General features: G+C 38.4%; 2 protein-coding genes across 6 annotated transcripts in view; one reads left to right on the top strand and one right to left on the bottom strand.

Moving 5' to 3' along the window:
* ARHGAP6 (Rho GTPase activating protein 6) overlaps window positions 1-15,658 on the top strand; it is a 563,891-nt gene that overhangs the window by 394,768 nt on the left and 153,465 nt on the right. The window lies entirely within an intron of this gene.
* On the bottom strand, window positions 6,139-10,864 carry AMELX (amelogenin X-linked). Its single transcript, XM_088833968.1, has 5 exons — window positions 10,811-10,864; window positions 8,294-8,341; window positions 7,000-7,041; window positions 6,892-6,936; window positions 6,139-6,615 (listed from the first exon to the last, which is right to left on the bottom strand). Exons 1-5 carry the CDS (start codon window positions 10,862-10,864, stop codon window positions 6,139-6,141), a joined length of 666 nt encoding a protein of 221 aa, XP_088690094.1.

The following is a 15,658-nucleotide window of genomic DNA, read 5'->3' as shown; positions in this document are numbered from 1 at the left end:
CGACCCCAAGGTCTGAGGCTACAGTGCATGGGATTCTCCAGGCATGAATAATGGAGCAGGTTGCCATTCTCTTCTCCAGGGGATCTTCCACACCCAAGGTTCAAACTTGAGTCTCCTACATTGCAGGCGGATTCTTTATGGTCTGAGCCACCAGGGAAGCCCTGTTTACATGCTATGGTTACATGTAATATTCACATTTGCTATGCAGTCTTGGTCTTAAATTTTATTTATCACATTTTTTCCACTAATAAATTTTCTTCTAGAGATACTTTTTGCCGCATAATTCCTTCAGATACATATAGACAAATTCAGAGAGATGCAGGTTCTCAGTAGACTACATAATCATCATCTTTGAACATGTCTTACCATACGTTTTGATGACTCTCTTTGGCTAATTCCTAGACATACATTTGCACCCTGGAAAAGTTATGCATATTGAAGCCCTCACCAACACGGAGTGAATGAGAGCAGAACAGATTTTAAATGTGTTAGTGACATGGGAGTGGTTATGGTGAGATGAGAATTTCCTTGAGGTTATCTACTCAACTGCATCTGTATTTTCAGCTTAATTTCAAAGACATAGCACACCTTTGTCAATAATATATGCTTGTGTTTCTTTTTTTGCTGATTTAAGAAGTTTTTATATATGTTTGTGTTTATTAGCATATTTATGATCAGTGTTGCTATTTATTTCAGCCTATAATTTGAGTCTTGGTCGTTATTATCTAGTGATTTTTCTTCCATATTTTATTCAAAAACATACAACATTGGGCAACAAAGCTTGAGTTTGAATGAATTAGAAATGCTCTATTTTATTTGATTTGCATCAGCTCTGTTATATTACGTGGTGATACTTTGTGTTACACTAGGTAGCCACACATATGTACATGCAGTTTGTTGACTACAGTCATCTACCACAGATAGGCAATCGGGAAATAAAATAATCTCAAAGTGACTGCAACTTCCAGAATAACAATCCAAAGGTCAATGTACTTTATTTTGTTAGGAAGAAAATATATACAAAGTAACCTACATATTAGAAGGTGTAAATATACAGTAACAAAAAGAAGGAATTGCCTGGAGCAGAAAAGAATGATTAGACTGACTAATAATATCAGGCAATTTAAAACAGGCATAAGAGCTTTATTGCTTCTGAATTTCCAAGACAACTCGCTTCAGTGATGGATGTTCGTAAGTCTTATTCTGGACCATCAAACAGATCCTATGTTGTGGTTACCATGCATGTCCATTATAGAAGACTATGATGAAAACGGTTTGTTAAAACATACGTTTGGGCATTTAATACAGAAGTTTCTGTTTCTTGTCACTTACAGTACAACTCATTCCATAGTAAGCAGTCCTCAGAGTCCAGAGCCTGAACTTTTTCCCTATAATTCAAATATGTGGTTTGAATATATGTAATAATTTGAATTATTATAAAACAAGAATAATTTTGTCAATGACCTTCCCAAATAGAGAATCCTCTTATATCAGAAAACTTGAAAGCAACTCCAGTCTGATTTGAAATTTTGTGTTCTTTCCAATATCACACATAGTTTTCAAATAACATCATTCCTTACATCCTGAAAATGTTTCTCAGTACGAAAACATAATGGCAATATTTTCATGAGCCATGGAAGACAAAGTGTGGTGGGGGCATATATTTTGGAGACTATACCAGGATATATATTTCTATCTTTCTACTGGATTTTTTTTTTTCAGGAAAATCATTGACAGAACAATTCTCCTTAGTCCTGACTGTATAAGTGTTACATTGTTGGAAGAGAAAGTTTGCTGGCGTGGCATAAATGATAGGGCTCTTGATGTCGATGTCAGGACCCACTAATCAATTATGACCCACAATTGAAAGATACTAGCATGGAAGTTGGAGAAGGCAATGGCAAGCCACTCCAGTACTCTTGCCTAGAAAATCCCATGGATGGAGGAGCCTGGTAGGCTGCAGTCCATGGGGTCACTAAGGGTCGGACATGACTGAGCGACTTCACTTTCACTTTTCACTTTCACACATTGGAGAAGGAAATGGCAACCCACTCCAGTGTTCTTGCCTGGAGAATCCCAGGGACGGGGGAGCCTGGTGGGCTTCCGTCTATGGGGTCTCTCAGAGTCGGACACGACTGAAGTGACTTAGCAGCAGCATGGAAGTGGAGAAGGAAATGGCGACCCACTGCAGTGTTCTTGCCTGGAGAATCCCAGGGACGGGGGAGCCTGGTGGCTGCCATCTATGGGGTTGCACAGAGTCAGACACGACTGAGCGACTTAGCAGCAGCAGCAGCAGCAGCATGGAAATAGAGTGCATCATTCATCTAGAGATAGATGGTTCCAAGGGTGGTTATTTCAGGGGCACCGAAGACGTAGAGACTTTCTGTCTTTCTACTTGTCCCTCCTGGTTACAAGACGGCAGACACAACTCCAGGAATCACGTCCTCAAACAAATAGATCCAAAGACTTTTCCCTAGCATGTGTATACACAGTTTTTTGGGGTTTTTTAATGTTTTTATTTTTTAATTGAAAGATAATTGCTTTACAGGCTCGGTAACAACTTAGGTACACAGTTTTAACTAGAGGGTAATTCTTTTCCCCAGAAGCTCCGTCTCTCCTATTAGACTTCCCTTTTGGCCTCATTCATTGTTCAGGTTCCAACACAACCAATCCCTAAACCAATCACTAATGAGGGAAACAGATGCCACATTTGGTGTGAATATGGTATTTTATAGTAATTGATGCCGTAATTGGAGGAGTGAGCATTTGTTCTGTGGGACAGGGGAGGGGGCTCCTCCTTCCTGAATTTGTGGAAAGCCTGATGCTGGGATTTATTCCAGCACTGCCAACAAGGACCGAGTGGTGAGGAAAACTGTTGGACACATGGCTAATGATGTCTGCCTGGGTCGGGAAGATCCCTTGTAGAGAGAAATGGCAACACACTCCAGTGTTTTTGCCTGGAGAATCCCATGGACAGCCTCTGTCTGGCTGTAGTCTGGCGGGCTACATCCATGGGGTCGCAAAGAGTTGGACATGACTGAGCGACTAGCACTTTCTTTCATATTTGCCAAGGCATTTTGACTACACTTCTGTCATGGTGTTAACACTATCAGGCTTTCTCTTATCATTATTTGTGAGCTTATTTTAGCCCTTTGGTAGATTATAGATTCCTTAAGGATGGGGACTTACCATTTTTATCAGGACATAGAATAGTGCCTTACCCTAGAGGGTGATTAATAAATAGATACTAAATTGATTAGAATTGGCCTATGCCAGTTGATTAAAAGCTTTCTTTCTGACTTTTTTATTTATTCTAAATTCTTTAAAATCAGGTTATTTGCTTGAATATTGACACCCTCCCAGTAATGTTTATTCATTCCAGAAAATGATTAAGGGCACTTAATCATAAAGGTATTGGAATAAAGTTACTGTGGGTACTATGTAATATAAACCCTAAAAAAATTGTTTACAATTCCGTTTGGGTGGAGGAAAAAAAGAATTCAAATATAAATATAAATAGGAAAGTAAAGCTGTATTGAGTCCATTTTATGCATCTGTTAACATTTTGAAGACTATACAGTAGAATTTATCATCTTAAAGATTATGAAGTGAAAGAAATGACTTGTATATAAAACCACTGTGATTCCCTATTTGAAGCTCCATTTAATAAAAGTTTTCTTAGGAAAATACCTCAAAGATTTAAAATTCAGTACATTATTTTATGTATCACATAATTTAATTTAAAAAATGCTTTCAGTAGAATAAGATCAAAAGACCAGATTTTGGTTACTAATGTGGTGTGAAGTATGAAGCCAGTGCTCCAAGTTTTCATTTGTTTTGTAATATAAACATTTCAGAAAAGCTTATCTTTTTAATGTAAAGAATTCTTCATATAAACTTCCCCTCATTTGGTTCTGACTTCCCAGGTGTTTCAGTGGTAAAGAATCCTCTTGCCAATGCAGGAGATGAAGATTAAATCCCTGGGTTGGGAAGATTCCCTGGAGGAGGAAATGGCAACCCACTCTAGTATTCTTGCCTGGGAAATCTCATGAATAGAGGAGTCTGGTGGGGTACCATCCATGGGGTCACAACGAGTCGGACATGACTGTGTGACTGAACAACAACATTTTGTTCTGGCTCAGTGACTATATATTTGTTCATAATTTTTCACATTACCAACTATTACAACTACTATATAAACTTCTATTTTTTAAAAGTTTTGAGATGGTGTAATTTAAATTGTCTCTAAAAAGAAACAGCCCTCATTTGCCTGCAGAATGGTCAATTTGTAGGTGTAAATGAGCAATTCCTATCTTATTCAAGAAGATCCATTTATAAAATCTTCTTTCCAGTTACATGAAATTTTAAGTTTAATTCAGCACAAAATCAGGAGTGATTTTTTAAACTTTTTATTGTTTGCTTATTTTTAGTTACAGAATTTACTAAGTAAGGTGGTGGTAGGAAAAAATCTTGGTGTTCTTGTGTCTTTCTGAAAGCAACTGAAGTATTTACTTCAGGTCTCTTCTCATTTCCTGATCTTTTAATCCTGGAAAAAAATTGCAAAAGAAGCAAGTAAAACAATTTACAAATATTCTTAGTGAGTACCATTTATAGTAACAAATATGGCTTCAATTTTGCCAAAACAATGTTATAGCCATTGAAGCTGAACTCTATAATTTTCAAACTTTCTTTGTTGTCTCATAGTCATTAGATATGAGGTGACCAGGATGGAGGCCCCTGCCTTCAGAATACTTAAAACAATTATTGAATAATAAAATAACAATTGCTGTCTTTTGTTGAGTACTTTCTGCATGGTCATTTCTGAACTCATCACTTTCTTTTCTTAAGACAACTCTAAGATGCTATCACTAATTAACTCTAATTTTAGATGAGAGTTTTAAAGAGTTCAAACTACCTACCCAAAGTCAGCTTTCCATGAATAGCTCTGGCAAGCTTCATAAAGCTCATGACATTAATTATTAATAAAGAGATAAATGCATTTTTTGAGATAAACACATTTTCTATACAAAGAGGTAACCTGTACCTTGGACTAGAATAATCAACTGTAGGCATCAGATTATTTGGGATACAATCATTTTCAAATATGCTCCATATTTTCCACAAATATGCCTGTGTTCTCCACAAATATGCCCATAATTTTGAAGCCTTATATAAAATATATTTTTTATTGGAAAACTATGGTATTTGTTTTTAGACAAAGGCTTGAAAGTTATCTGATTTAGTTACTTTCTCTCATTTTAAAGGGAAAACACCCATATAGTTGAAGTGACTTGTTAAATAGCATCTCCTTTTTGAGTGCAGAGTTATAGTTGGAACCCAGGTATCCCGGCTCCCCATCCAGGTCATTTCTACCCCTCCCCTCACTTTCTCAGTAGAAAATCATTAATAACATTTATAGCTTGGAATTATATTTGAAAGCATATATACAGTAGAATTACATAATCTCTTCTACACAAAAGTGAGGGTTTATATATATGGATAAGGGTCACTTATTGACTATTTCCCACTCATTTGGAAGAGTGGGAAGAGCTTTCTGTAATGAAAGGATATTTTATCCTTTACTGTGAAGACTTATTGCTAAAAGCTTAATCTACAGAATCCAAGCACTGAAAAGGAATCTAGCAATCTGTCTAGTTTAGCTTCCTCCAAGTTAGATTAAAAACCACTTTAAACAAGTAATTTTCCTTTAGGTTTTTAAAGAGATCTCCCACCTACCTGTTCAAATATCTGCATCCCCTCATTGGCAAAAATTACCCTTTAAAAAGAAATCTCCGGTTCAATTCTAGCCTATTCTTGCTGGTCAAACCTTTGAAAGATAAAGAGAACTAATGTTCCCTTATAGTACTGTCTGTAAAATTAACAGGTTTCAATAATAGATATTCTGGTAGGAATTCAAAGTAATTATAGAGTTTAAACCCACCATAAAAGCGATCGTGTTAGTTACTAAGCCATATAGATGAACTCATTTATAATATAAACTTATAACACACACTTGGACCAAGCGAATCACTGAGCTGTAGCTGTAGCTGCTGAGACTGTAGGCCTTGGACTGTGAGAGATTTTCCATCTCTGGGGGGCCATTTTCGCTCGACCATTTTCATAAGTGTTGTAATGACTTCAAGGTGTACTCACCACTTCCTCCCGCTTGGTCTTGTCTGTTGCTGGCCAAGCTTCCAGAGGCAGGTCAGGAAGCATGGGGGGCAGAGGCTGCATGGGGAATATCGGAGGCAGAGGTGGCTGTGGCGGCAAGGGCTGGATGGGGTGCACGGGTGGCTGGGGCTGCAGGGGCTGCAAGGGCTGCAGGGGCTGCAGGGGCTGCAGGGGCTGGTGAGGCTGCGGCTGGATGGACTGGGGCTGGAAGGGCTGCTGGGCGGGCAGAGGGAGGTTTGGCTGGTGGTGTTGGGTTGGAGTCATGGAGTGTTGGCCAGGAACTGGCATCATTGGTTGCTGGGGGACCACGGGCTGCTGAGCTGGCACCATGGGGATGTGGTGATGAGGCTGCAGGGCGTGATTCTGGGGAGTCTGCTGGGACACCACGGGAATGATTTGGTGGTGCAGCCATCCACCCATGGGTTCGTAACCATAGGAAGGGTACTGGTGAGAAACAAAGAGTCAGGTTTACCATCAGCTCCATTGACTTCCAACTGGAGAAGCAGCAATGTTTTCTTTGTCATTATGGCAATATTAATATTTACTCAATTTTTTTTCCTGTGCGAGAATTTCTAACTGTGTATACAGATTTGACCTCTTACCAACTAGAGTTCCCATTAGTGTCTAATATGTGGCATAGATATGTTGCCTCACTTAAAAAGGGAATTGAAATGCATGCTTAATATTTTAAGGGAATAAGAACCAAAAAATTCTACATACCGGGTGTCTTATCATGCTCTGGTACCACTTCAGAGGGGTGAGCACCTTAAGAGAAAGAGAGATTAGAATACATTTGTTTTAATTTAGTTGCATGAAATATAGACTCACTAATGTAGTCTCGTCAATACTGATACCCCGAAAGTAAGAGCTCTAAGGAAGAAAGAATAAGGCAAATATGTGTTAGGTGCTTCCTGTGTGTGAGGTTCCACCTTGCAGCCATCACACACACTTTTCATGTTTTCTTACATACTCTGAGGCAAGGATCATCACTTTCACTTTTACAGACAAGGTCATGGAGATTTAGAGGCTCATGAGCTTGACTGAGATTATAAAAGTTGTAAGTCTGTTTAATTCCTCAGCTTCTGCTCTTCTTTACAAGAAAAGAAACAGAAAATTAGTGTGATATAATTTTAATTATATCCTTTTTTGATGTGATGTAACAATGAAAAAAAATAAAGGAGGCAGAAACACTGTCCCTTATACTAGAAACACAGGTTTTCAGGTCACGTATGTCATCCTTTTAAGATATAACAGAAAATCTTGCCTCAAATTTTAATTAACACTTTCCCTCAGTTTGTATGAGTAAACAAACTCATGGATTGTCATTTGAACCTATGAAAGAAGACTTTTCCTTCTTTCTAAGCAGTATGTATTTGGTTCACCTGAGGTCCAGCGACTCCTTCAGATAGTAGTATGGTATTTGATAGCAATACAATAAACAATGATTAACTTTGCTCAAGTCATACTTAACAAAGCACCTTTGATATTACTTAACTATTTTGCTCCCCAAACAATATTTTGAAGGCAGGATATTATCATTATTTCCCTTCTCCAGATGAGGAAACCAAAGTTCTAGAGAGAGAAAATGATTGACCTAATGTCTCATGCTAAGTATGGGGGTGAGGAGAGCCTCAAATTTCCAGAAATCTCATTCTTTCCATTGCTTTCACAGACCACTTGGTCACTAATATTTCAGTAAGGACAAATGAGGGAGATACACAGAGTGTGAACATCTTAGAATTGGGAGTTTTCCAGCTGGAAAGGATCTTAAATAACATCTTACCTGATTCCCCGTGTTTTACAGGCTGGGATAGAACAAAGCTGTTCAGCCAGAGTTCATTTCTGCCCTACCGTGCAGTCCCCCTGAGTGGTAATTCATGGGAGATAAACTTTATAGCCATATAAGGAGGAGAAACTGAGTTCAGAGAGGCCAGGTAGGAGGGTTCTGGGGCAATGAAGGCTTGGGATGACCCACCAGGACTTAAACCAGGAAGCTGGTAGTAAGAACTGAAAAAGTGGGGCTGAGAAACATCTTGAATGAAGAATCAACACACTATTCTTTACAGAGCCCAGGGCATTGTTAACTCAAACAATGGTCAAAATTAGTAAAGAGAAAAATTACCTCATAGCTGAAGTTGATATAACCAGGGTGCCCAGGATGAGGTGGTAGCTTTTATAGGAAGGGGGAAAGGAGAAGAAAAAGAATGAGAAAGAGGAAGAGAAGAAGGAGGGGGAGAGAAAGAAGGGGAGAGAGAGAGAGAGAGAGAGGGAAAGAGATTAAGTCAATATGCAATTTTCACATTAAGAGAGACTGCAGCTACTTTTAAAAAATCTATATAGTGCAGAATATATTTGAGGTCTACTTTTAGTTTGAACATGTACCCTGTGTAGGAGAGGAGCCCTCTTATTTTAAAGAGGTCCAGAACAACTAGATGTCCTAGAAACAGAAACCAGCACACGTTTATCCTCCCCTGATCTTGAGACACCTCTCCGTCCACGTTGTCAATCAGTCTTATTCTAGCCCACCCATCATTTTATTTCTTGATGAAGCTGTCTACTGAAAAAAATATTCACAACCTAAAAGTTGAGAGTTATAGTTTATTCAGTGGGAATTTTTAGGACTTCAAGACCAGGAGGCAACATCTCAAGTTACCCAGAGAGAACTGCTCTGAGGAGGTGATGGTGGGGAGCCAGGATATATAAGAATTTTGTAACAAAGGGCAGGTAGACTGAATGTCAAAAGATTATTGTTAATGAAAGAAAACCAAATATCTCAAGGAATTTAGTGCTTTTTCTGTATATAGGAAGATGCAGGAGTCTGGGCTCACTGAAATCGTTCCTGTGATATGCACCTCAGCTATCTGGGGCCAGCATCCTGTGTTCTCCTTTCCTGAAAGTTTCCTCAGGGCTCACCTTTGGGAGTGACTGCAGTCTGATGGCTTCTAGATGGCAGGTATTCCTTCCTCCCTGAGGTCCCCTAGGGCTCACCAGCTCACCCTGAAGGGGGCTGCAATCACTGATGACTGTGACATCCTTTGTTCACTGATATGGCAGGCAATATTCCTTGTCTCAAAACTCACTCCAAGTTGGGAAGAAAGATATGTCTTTCTTACGCAATTACAAAATGCCAGCAAGAAGAGAATTGTCTCATGAACATTCCCTTATAGATCAGGAGGTGGATATGTGGTTAAGTAAAAGATATTACTCATAATTGGCATGCGAAGTAAATAACGCATGAGCAGCAACAAAGGAAACAACTATGTGTGAGTCGGTGAATGTGAACACAAGATGGGTGTGGCACAGTGGAAACAGTATAAATCCCATGGGGAATGAAAGAGCTGATTTATGAAGTTTTGGCTGATTCTTTTTATTATTCTGTCATCTTTGTATGATTCTGTCAATGTTTCTATAGTAGAAAAATTTTGAAGCTCAAAATAAAAAACAACCTGAATAATTGTCGAAACCAGGACTGTCTGTCTTGTCAAAAGTGGAAGCCAAGTGATTGATGCCTGCATTGTGGAATTCTGGTTGGCCCTGGGGGGTGGGGGGAAGGGGGAGAGGAGGACCATTCAGACCATCCCCCTCAGGCTGTGAGCTGATTAAGGCTCTGTTCTTTTAAAATGCTCAAATTTCACAAGAGGGTTTATTCCTCTCATCTGAGTGTGAATTGTTTTCCTTTTAGTTAACTGCCTTTCCTCTATATTCTTGATAGAGGCCCTCAGAGAATAGGGGTGTTAAATTGAAGAGGAGAAAAGGGACTGAATTTGTAATGCTGAGGCCCTCAGGGACCTAGGAATTGCCACAATGCAGGATTTCAGGAAGGCAGAGCACAGAATCTTGGTCTTATGGGTGAGAGAGGAAGAGAGGAGGCAGATATTCAAGCTTTGCTGGCTTCTGGTTGTATCAACTGCTCTTTAGGCCACTGAAAAACAGATGGATCCTGCTTTGCCTGCATGGGATCTAACCTCTTGTGTACCTGTATTTAGAGAGAATTGGTCAGACCTCCCAGCCCTTGGTACATCTGAATATAACATGTATCCATATGTATTGAGCATAGATTGGATTCCAGACAACCACACGGATGTCCTTTGCTTAACAGGTACACCCAAAAGGATGAGGTCTCTTAGAACGTGGAGATGTTTCAAGAAAGGAATTCCTAACACAAAATCTTACCCTCTGAAGGTCAACAGCAGTGGACATGGGGGAGCAGGAAAATATTTGGACACTTGTGAACAGTTGAATTTTAGAGAAAACTGACATTTTTGTAATATTTGCCTAAGGCTGGTTGAATACTTTCTCTGGAGGCCTTTGAAGGGTCCCTTCCAAAAGTTTCCTCCATCTAGAGATGGGTGATGATATTTACAGGCTAATTGTTCCAATAGAATCTCCTGGGGTGTTTGTTAAAATACAGAGTCCTGGGCCCCACCCCAAATGTACTCAATCAGAATCTTTGACAGAAGCATCTGGGAATCCATTTTTTGTAACAAGCTCTTCAAAGTGTTTCTTAAACACAGAGACATTTGAGGAAATCTGATCATGTACTGTTTTAAACCCCAACGTTTACCCACTGTGGGGGCAGACTTTTGTTTCCAAACTTATGAAACTGGACATTTACTTTTGAAGGAGGGGTTTTACTCACAGGCATAGAGAAGGCTGCTCCCAGGAGGCAGGCAAACAAAATCCAGGTCCCCATTTCTTGACAACCTTGAAATACAGTCAACACCCACTTTTCTTATCTCTTCTCAAAGAAGGACATAATTAATGCTTCATAAAACCCACATAAAAATCTATATTAGCCTGTTGCTAACAAAAAGGATGGACCATTTCTTGTGAGATTACTTCATTCCTATATGATTCCAGTTCTCAACCCATTTTATTGTTTCTGGAATTACAGTGGTAATAAAGATGTTTTTCGTTTAGATTGAGAGTTGAACAAGCTTTAGGGACATAAATGACATGAATTTGCAAGCCATTATCCCATACCTATATAGCCTGTAGAGTCATAGAAGCTAAATATATGTTATAATTAAAGTGATTAAAAATAGAATTAACTCTAAAAACTGAGATCATCAAGGTGCATACTATTTGATACTTTTAAAAACTGGAGGCACAGAAACGTTGGTTTTGGTACCATCCACCTGAGCACTGCTACTGTTAAAGATCAGTCATCTGAGAAGTAGAATAAGGAAGGAATGGAGTTTAATTTCAGGTGTTCTGACTGACAGGACTTAAGACCCTCAGGTAACATCCTTGAGCTCCAGATGTGGAGCAAAAGATGTGGTTGAACAGAGTGCAGAGGACGGTGCTAATATTCTGTTATTATTCTCTGAATGTCAAATGACTTTTATTGAAGAGATTCCATATTTAGATGATGACAGTTTCCTTTTGTTTGACATTGCACTGTAATTATTCCACAAATAAGACCCTTGGAACATGAAGCAAAACAAGTCATCCTAAAATACATTGCCTTGTGGTGCAAATTACTGGCTAACTTTGAGAACTGTCAGAAGAAAAGCCTTAAATTTGCATCGGAAATGAGTATCCGGTGTAATAATGCAGCTTATGAGAAGTACACTGACGTTTTTACCTCTTAAATCTGTTTTTTTTTGAAGTTTGCCTTAATGAGGAAAACCATTTTGTTGATGGTTCTGTTTGATGGAATTAAATGAAATGTTTTTCAAAGTAATGTACTACAGCCTGTGAAAAATTACTTTTGCCTTAATTGATAAATAATTACATATTTTGCTGTGAAATTTGCTTTGGGATTCTGGACCTAAAATTTAAAGAAATATAGACAAACATTTTGCTGCATGAGAAAGTAACCAGTTTAATTTAATCATGGTCCAGCTGAAGAAGCAACTCCATATTGACAACATAAGTTATTAGAAATGCAGAACACATTTGCATCTTTTGAACATGAAATGCAGAAAAAGAAGTAAGTACAATAGAAAGGATACCAAATTATGAATAAAATCCACATACCTTTGAGCACACGTACTCAGTAAGTTTCTGTCTGAAACTCAGGGATGCTTGATTCTTTAGATTTCTTCCAACTAAGAGCTCATTTTATACCATTCACAGCATCTAGAGCAACCAATCAGGTTTCTGAAGGAAAAATGTGTTGAGTGTAACTAAAAATCCCTGCATCATGACTTTTAGAAGCTGTGATCAAATATAAGACTGTATGTTGTGATTAGTGGATATAGTCTTTCATTATAGGCAATAATAGGTTTAACAGGCAAAAAATTTCATCAGTCTGTTTTTAGGTCAGCAAATGAGTTGACTGCACATGTTGATATATTCAGATTTACTATTAAGAAACAGCCATGTCATTGTCTGTTCCCTAGTTCTAATGAACATAACAGTGTTCTTTACCAAAAAAATGTTAGATGGTTGAGTTTCTATAGTCTAATCGATGTGTCCTCTAGGGTTCCCCAGCCCTCAGATCAGGATAAATTGATTGAAATCTCCATTCTGGTAAAATCCCAAAGCTCTTGCCAATAATTCTCTGAGGAATTATAATTTCAGGATTACCACTGCTCTTTTTGCTACTTCCATTGAAGATATTTTCTCTGTTGCTTGTGAAAATTCCTTTATCACCTTCTCCCAACTTTATCAACCTTTATGGTGATAAAGGTGTCCACTGAAAGGGAGGATAAAAGCCCTTCTCCTTGGCTTCATTCTGTAACCCATCTGCCATCCTAGCCACCATGAACTCAAGGTTCTCCCAGTAACCAAACTTTTACTCATGATTTGAAGGACAAGGCCAGGGACATACCACATACCACACCACACACTTAAAAACACATTTGATTCCTGCAAGCAAATGTATATCACAGGAAGCATTGCCCTGGCTCCCCCACCCGACCCAGCAGCTCAGCCTCTCTTAGTATGATGGCCCTTCTTAACCTACATCCTTCTGGCCCAATCCCACATTCTCTCATAAGCAAATCTGAACTCTACTCTTTCTTTTTTGTTTTTCTTTCAGAGACTCCTAACTGTCCTTTTAGTTGTCTTATCCCCATGTTCACAGCAGCCTCTCCTTTGCCTGAACAACGACCAAAGCCCTGTCCTGAGAGGACCTCCAATCTAGCTATTAAACTTTTTTATTCTTCTACCTTAGTAAAGCATATGGATTTTTATTTTGTTCTAAAATATGATCAGTAAAAAAGCAAAATTTGTTGGAGAAGGAAATGGCAACCCACTCAAGTATTCTTGCCAGGAGAACCCCATGGATAGAGGAGCTGAGCAAGGTGTCACAAAGAGTCGGACATGGCCTAGCAACTAAACAGCAACAGCTGCATAGCACAGGGAACTATATTCAATATTCTGTGGTAAACCGTAATGGAAAAGAATATTTAAAAAGATGGATATATTTTAAAAAACAAAATGTGTGACTATTGATGAGGTAGCTGATGAAGAGTCTATCATTATTCGATCAATAAAGGAAATTCTCATTATATGCCCAGATACTGCTAGCAGTATAGCTGGATCTTTTTGACTACTTAAGTAATATTTCTAAAGTTTGTTCATGTACATATATCTTTATATTGATACTCCACATCAGCTGAATTAAATTCAAGGAGATAATATCCATGAAAGGCAATATAGTATTAAGAGCTGGAGGTTAGAATTACCTGTGGGTCCTGAACCCAGCTTCACCAAGGGTTGAGGGACTTGAGAAGGTATGTAGCCTATCTGAGCCTCAGTTTTCTCATCAGTAAAATGAGGACAACTCTAGAGCCTACCAAGAGGATTCGTGTAAAAACTAAATGAGAGGCATCTCTTGGGGGAATGGAAAGTTATCACCTTTCTCAATCCCAGCACTTGGCACACAGTTAATGTTTTAAAATGCTAACAAATAAGATTCGAAGATAATCCTTGGGGATGAATTAGTAGAAAATGAATAACCATTGTGAAGAAAGGTAAGGTAGACCTTTCAACCAGAGAGATAGAGAGAAATTACAAAAGAGAAAGTGGAAAGTTATAAGAGGCAAGTATGTGATTCAAAGGGAACATAGACTATGCTTCTAAAAGTCAATTGTGTCCATAGTTTGCATTTATTCATGAGTGTATTTATTATATGTCAAAGGTAAGAAGGATTCCTTTTGAAGGAAGTTGCAAAATGGATGGAGAATTGATATCAGCTTATTTGGAGGGAGAGTAGGTGGGAGGTGTGTGGCAAGGAGATAAGGGAGAGTAGGAGGGACAGTACAAGGAAGAGGGAGGAAAATGTAGATCATATTATATGCTTTTGCAATCTTTCTCCTCATTTCATTTAACTACATATATTGAAGTGCCTAAAAAGATTAAGGACAAGTCATTTGTGAACTAATAGTGGTTTTGTAGGTTTATAAAATGTGTCTCATTATTTTGCCTCACCTTTCAACAATGAGAAAGAGTCATACATTTGGCCACAAGGATCAGCAAAATGATTCTTTATTATGGCATTAATTTATCTGGTCCATCAGATAGTGAGTCATTGTCAGTCCACCGTGGGCACTTGTTCAGTGTAATGGCAAATACAATAGAAACGATGTGGTTCTTTCTATTTATTTCCCCCCACTGAATATCCCAAGTCACAAGGTACTAAAATATGGATCTCTATGCTTGAAATCTCTTCCACTAATTTAGGTCCCACAGGCAATTTAACAGCTACTCAATGTTTTTCAATTGAAAATTTTTTCCTATAAGCAGTTGTTTCATTTATGAATAAGTTAACTTTATAAAACAGAACTTACTAGACTGAACTTACTAGGCTTATTTTGTTAGGTAGAGGCTATAACATTTCCAAAGTATTTGTGTTATTGTTTTTCTTATTCTCTGACATCAAATATTTTCTTTTTTTTTTTAAATCACTATTTCAAAAATGCATCACAAAATAAAATATTTTCCTCTCTGGAAATATCTATGGAATATCTGTGATAGAATGACCCCAGAATGTATCTTTATTCCCTTATGCATTCATTTCAAATATATATGTTGAATACTTAGGAACCTAGGACCATTTGTATTACTTAGGGGACAAATATTGATATGTGAATGATTTTATTCCTGTTTCCAAAATCTTTTCTCCAAAATGATTAGTGAATAAATGCCCTTATAGATTTCTATTCTTTCTTAATGGGAACAAGGAAGGTACAAGAAAGGGTTATAAAAACATTACATTCAGACACCTGGCCCAGAAACAACTGCTCTAACTTCCTCTTGATTTTTGTGGAATCAAGCAGAGGCTGCAGGACATGCAATTCATGTGGAAGAACCTCAGGATGGGATTTTGGCACAAATCAAGAACCAAATGGTCCCTGCCTGCCAGTGGTCAGTTCAGTTCGGTCGCTCAGTCGTGTCTGACTCTTTGCGACTCATTGGACTGCAGCACAACAGGCTTCCCTGTCCATCACCAACTCCCGGAGTATGAAAAGAGATGAGCCAAGTATGGGTTAATCCCAGGCAACTAGAATCTAACCCACTGCCGTCACACTCCTTA

Source organism: Moschus berezovskii, chromosome X, assembly GCF_049115385.1.
Source record: "Moschus berezovskii isolate FMDL1 chromosome X, NW_MosBer_1.0, whole genome shotgun sequence".
Lineage (NCBI taxonomy): Eukaryota > Metazoa > Chordata > Mammalia > Artiodactyla > Moschidae > Moschus > Moschus berezovskii.
Note: the sequence above shows the minus strand (reverse complement) of the source record. Positions and strands in the feature narration are given on the sequence as shown.